Source organism: Trachymyrmex cornetzi, unplaced genomic scaffold (assembly GCF_001594075.2).
Source record: "Trachymyrmex cornetzi isolate Tcor2-1 unplaced genomic scaffold, Tcor1.1 scaffold227, whole genome shotgun sequence".
Lineage (NCBI taxonomy): Eukaryota > Metazoa > Arthropoda > Insecta > Hymenoptera > Formicidae > Trachymyrmex > Trachymyrmex cornetzi.
The window spans coordinates 567637-573372 of NW_017296923.1; the positions used below are offsets into that span (position 1 = coordinate 567637).

A 5736-nucleotide genomic window follows, 5' to 3' on the forward strand; every position below is an offset into this window, starting at 1 on the left:
AAGTTTTAATAAAAACTGATTTTCACAAAAATACAAAATGTTTTGTACTGTAAAAGTGAAGCAACAAACCTGAATATATTATACTTTATTATTTTTTCGAAATATATGTTTGTATATATATAAAATCACATAAAAATAAAAAAGCTCCAGCATCATTAATAGATTGTGAAGATATTCGTAAATGCGCATTGTCTTCGCTTTAACAGCTCTAATTACATCAATGATACATCGACGTACACTTATCTTCTGTTACGGCAACCTTAATCTGCCTTAAGTGCACTCCTACGTTCGGCGATTCGGTTCGAATTAAGACACACAAGAACCATCGCAGAAGTCTGTTTGTCGCTGCGACAGTGAAATACAGCGGCCCTCGTTAGCGAAATTTCAGTATTATCAACTCATTAACATATCGTCTTCGAGCCAAGATAGAGATATAAGAACGTTAATCTCCGTTAAGTGCACTCAAGTCCGTCGATTCGTTCGGAATAACGGCGCGGCAGATACCCCTTCTCGATCTCTCCGGTGCTTTGTCTTTCGTGCACCCACCGGAGGATACCGCAAACGTTGCTCGCCAGCAATACAGCTTGCGATCCTGCACATAACGGCCCGCGCTTTGACAAGTTTACGACATTTAACGGGATGCAAATGCAGAGCCGAGGCACGTCCGCACGCGGGGTCCAGTCGGACAATAAAGAGTAGAATACACGAGATGTTGAGGGAATAAAAGGAGAAAGAGAGAGATGGAATAAGCGAATGAGAAAGGAGAGAGAGAGAGAGAGAGAGAGAGAGAGAGAGAAGAGAAAATTACACAGGAGCGGTAGCGCAGTATACTCTAATCCTCGTATAACGGGTGAAGAGAGGCGCATCGGCACCAGGGATTGGCTAAACGCCAACTGCTAGACAGTAGAAACGGTTGTTTCAGCTGCAAACTATATCACTGGTAACTTGCCGTGGCCGCGACGCGTATATGCGCGCGATGCGCGTAGAGAACACGCGAGAACGAACGTAAGTACGTACGGCCACCAGTTGCCTCCTCTCTCTTCCCGGCTCATAATAATAGATTACGCGTTATACCTTCAGCAATTTTATCACTACAGCGAAATGTAGCACGGAAATGTAGCTCTATATCGGAAAAATAATCAAAAAACTGCCCGAGGCACTATTTTGGAAAAAAAAATGCTTTCACGGTTATTACGTTATTTGGTCAAAAATGTAAAACGAAAATCCTTAAATCCTTTATTTTAAAATTTATTCTGCTATTACATCCAATATATATATATATATATATATATATATATATATATGTGTGTATATATATATATATATATTCAGAAATACGCGCTATTTGCTAAATGACGAGTATGACTGAAATCGTTGCACGAATAGACTATTACAGTGCAATCGTTATACGTATAACTGTAATTTATAAATACATTATTGCTAGTTATTCTAGTAATATGGAAGTCTTAATTCGGACCCACTTATTATTTATACTATAACACGGATATACATATAACACACTTTACTCATTACTTTAATAGATAGAAGGCATTTTTAAGAATATAGAATGCCATTCGATTGTAATGGCACGCCAAAAAGACCAGAGTGCTCGAAAATATTTACGGAGCCGTGTTTCCATAAGCGACCGGTAGCGATGGCTTTTGGGTAACTGCTGCTACGTCTCTTACCATTCGGTATATTTACGCCAGTACTAGACTTTGCAGACGAGTGTTTTCGTCTCGCTGGCTATATCGTTGGCAGCTCACTGCGTATATACGCGGCGGAACCTACACGTACGTAAGTACTTACGACCACTAGTTGCCGCCTCTTTCCCTGGCGTTACATCCATCGAAGTATAAAGCGTCGTTCAGCAGTGTGGACGGGATGGTTTATTGATCATTGCGGCGGAAGCAAGAATTACCTTCGTTCGCGCCCTTATGTTGTAAATATAAAGGAAACATCTCGGTCTTGACAATTGCGTTGAAATATGGCCTACCGTATTAATAAAAATAAAACCACATGTGAGAGTGAATACTTACTAAAAAAAAAAAAAAAAAAAAAAAAAACACACACACACATAAATAACGCAAATATCTTTGAATATGTAGGGGATATATTATTTATTTATATAATTCTTAAAATGTTATTTTCCTTTTGTATATAATTTCTACAGAACTTTCAACTGTAGCAAATACAAGTGTAGCAGCAAATACAATAGTATTGTTGCAGCATCAACTAAATAACAATTTTACACCGCAAAGTATTGACAAAGCTATTTGAATAACTAAGTATCGATCATGACCATTCACTGGTTATTGAATGCAATAACTACTTGCAGTAATCCGCGAAACCTCTATACTAGCATATGTATCAGGATTAATCGCAATATAATATCAATATATTCTAGATAAATGTAATAATTGGTATAATTAGAAATAGGATATATATACCTATATATTTTCTCTTGAAAATCTGTTTTTCATACGTTTTCATATAAAATTTGATGAAATTTCGAAGCAATTATAGGACCGCGAAACGCTGCTCGTTATACGCACTTGAAATCATCCATCTTTCCCTCTAATGAGAGACAGAACGTAAATATCAATGGATAACTAGCAAATACATGCACGTATTAGAGATCCTATTTAACGCTTCCGTCATTTCCCAGTTAGTTGATATTGGTACAGTAAGCCGATTTTCAAATACATGGTAACGTTTCTGTGTATAGCAATGATCGATTGCAGTTTTCATAAAACATGACACAATAATTCAATTCCTATACTATGCTACTATTCCTACATTCAAAGTTGTAACATGTAACGAGCGACTGGCGCAATGGCGCCTGCAGGTTGCATTACAATTTTGCTAGCTCGGTCAGCCCCGAGAAAGACGAACATTCCAGTTTTATTTCCGTCGTAGCCCCTAACGAGATATTGATACAGCAACGAGACCACCCATAACTTTCCACCCCAGAACCGTGTATATAGACTCTTCCGCAGTCACTCGTCGTTACGTGGAGGATGGGCCTCGGTAAATCCACGTTAGTATGTGCGGAGGGTTGTGAGCGTACCCTGAGTAACCACCCTTCTTGTTCTCGAGCACCGTCTATAACATCGTTCCTGAGTTCCAGGACGTTGCTGGACGACTTGAAAATTTATTACCAGGATAGAAGAGGAAAAAAGCTGCGGAGAACCCGACTTCCTGGCGATATACTTGCCTCCACGTCTGACCCTTAATTCCCTCGGGACGGACAGAAGTAGTGACTTTAAATTGCGTACACTGCTTAACCGGTAGATTTTCCGGAGCCTGGGATAAAATGTTTCCTGATACCCCTTTAGTTCCGACAACGGTATCTGCGTAAGTAACACTCAAAATTTTCGAATTAGCTTTTTCGCGTTTTATTTTATGACAATAATTGAGAGCATTTCATCCATATCAATATAAAAGTATAAATGTTAAACATTTTCTCTATGCGCGTGGAAAGATACTGTATCGTTTTTACTCACTCGAATAAGCATGGTTATGACGGAGTTTATTCATGGATACACATTTATTCGTGTATAGGGAACAAATAAAATTGTCCATAAAATCTCGTCGTTACATTGAGAATTCAACGCGTAGAATATATACCAGAAGGTCTTTATATGCGGTGCACGCAACGAAGGTCTGAGCCCTCATAAAGCCGACTTGTATAAAGCGTTACTTAAATGTACCGTGAACAGATCATCCATCCTGAAAGCGATCTGCGATCTCCGTTGGTAGACGCTCTCATCTTTACCATGATAATCCAAGCGAACACGTACAACAAAAATCTCAATCCAGAAAAACAATCGTCGATACACGTGTAATATATCGGGATATATAACAACATTACATAACGAAATATTGTCATATGTACCGTTTATTTGTCACTCGCTAGGGAAAACGTTTCTTCATTCGTACAGTCAGTTCGATATTTTTATATCTCGCGGAAACCAACTGTCAGTTGCACTAAAAATAAACTGACCACACCAAAATTCACTAGCTATGATGTACGTGCCTCGCAAATCATACCGGCAATTATTCACGTCTCTATGAACTGGAACGTATGAAAAATATGATGCATTTCGCATATTGGATGGTATTAATTTCAAGATGGACACGCATATTAGTAAACGCGTTCGCACGAATCGTGAAATTTAAATTTTTTCAACGATACAACACATTCAAATTTTTTTATAAATTCAACTTTTCCTATTTAATTCAAAATCTTAATTAAATCTCTTTTGACAAAAGTATTTAATATACATATATATTATATATATGTGTGTGTATGTATATATATGTATACATATATAATATATATAACATATATGTATAATAAATTAACTATTAAAATATTTGTATACGGGATATTTTGCAAATTATATAACATAAATGTGAAAAAATATCATGAAAAAATTGCGAAACAAAAATTAAAATAATTTATATATAAATAATTTAGATCAAATAGAAACAAGAATTGCATGACATTGGATATTTTTTAAGAACATAATTGCAGATATTTTCAAACACTTTTTATTTTTAATGTAATTAAATAAAAGTAAAGTGCTGTCCTCCTAAAGGAAAAAGGGTACGCAACAAAATCGATCAAAAGTTACCAGCAGCATATTGCCAATCTTTATTTAGGTTTCAGAAATTATTTTTAAAAATACAGAAATTATCTTACTATTTTAGATTAAATCACATATTTTGTTCTATTTAGATAGTGTCAACAGAGAGAAACTTGAGAGTGCCCGCGTATCAAGTGGAAGCCGTTTACTGGCGCCTCTATGTGCATAAAGTGTGCACGTTGAACTATGTAGCCACGGATATTTCCGGTGGGTAACATGTTCACAATCTTCGATTAAACTAGTTTAAACCTAAATTTACACCTAAAAAGATTAAAATTTTAAAAGTATATTTTAACAGTATATCTATACAAAACATACATCAAAAATAATACAGCAGAAAAAGACCAAATAAAATATAATACTATTATTAAATATATTTATTTTAAAAGTATAAAATCAATTCTAATATTTTGGGTTATTAGATTTTGATTGAATATAATCCCATATTAAAATTGGCCACGAGCCACTCACAGCTCTTGAGACTACAAAGCTCCTGAGCACCGGTCGCTGTGATTGGTGGTGTCCAATCGAGCCGTGATCAATCGGGATCACCCCGAAAGGCAATGGGGATAGACGGGATTCCGAATAAGGTATGGAAATATTGGGGGGGAGGAGATGGAGAAATGGGTTTCAGAAAGGGGTTGAAGACGTTGGATAACATATGTGTGTTGAATTTCTAATAAATAGGCAGGTAAAGAAAAAAGGGGGAAAACTGATAGTTTTATTTGTGGATTTGAAAGCGGCATTTGATTCGGTGGATAGGGGCTACTATTGATAGAGGCACTACGGCCGAGAGGGATAAGGGAAGGGCTGGTAGAAAAGGTGGGGGAGCTATTAAGAGAAACAAAGAGTAAAGTGAGAACAGGGGTGGGGGAATTAGGAGAAAGTCTTTGGACGGTAAGGGGGATAAGACAGGGGTGCTCACTGAGTCCGCTGTTATTCAATGTAAAGATGGCGGACCTGGTGGAGGAGATGGGAAAGGTAAAATGGGGGGAGATGAATTTGGGAGGTAGGAAGGTATATAGGTTAATTAGCTAAATTTTATATTAGTTAAATACAAAAATTTTTGTGACGGGGCTGAATA

At 36.9% G+C, this 5736-nt stretch overlaps 1 protein-coding gene across 1 annotated transcript in view; it reads left to right on the forward strand.

The window, feature by feature from the left end:
• Positions 1-5603: 5603 nt before the first annotated feature.
• Positions 5604-5736, forward strand: part of LOC108760545 (uncharacterized) — a 3327-nt gene continuing 3194 nt past the window's right edge. The window contains exon 1 of the mRNA XM_018506568.1: positions 5604-5661. Within this exon, the coding sequence (XP_018362070.1) occupies positions 5604-5661 (58 nt within the window). The remainder of the gene's footprint in view (positions 5662-5736) is intronic.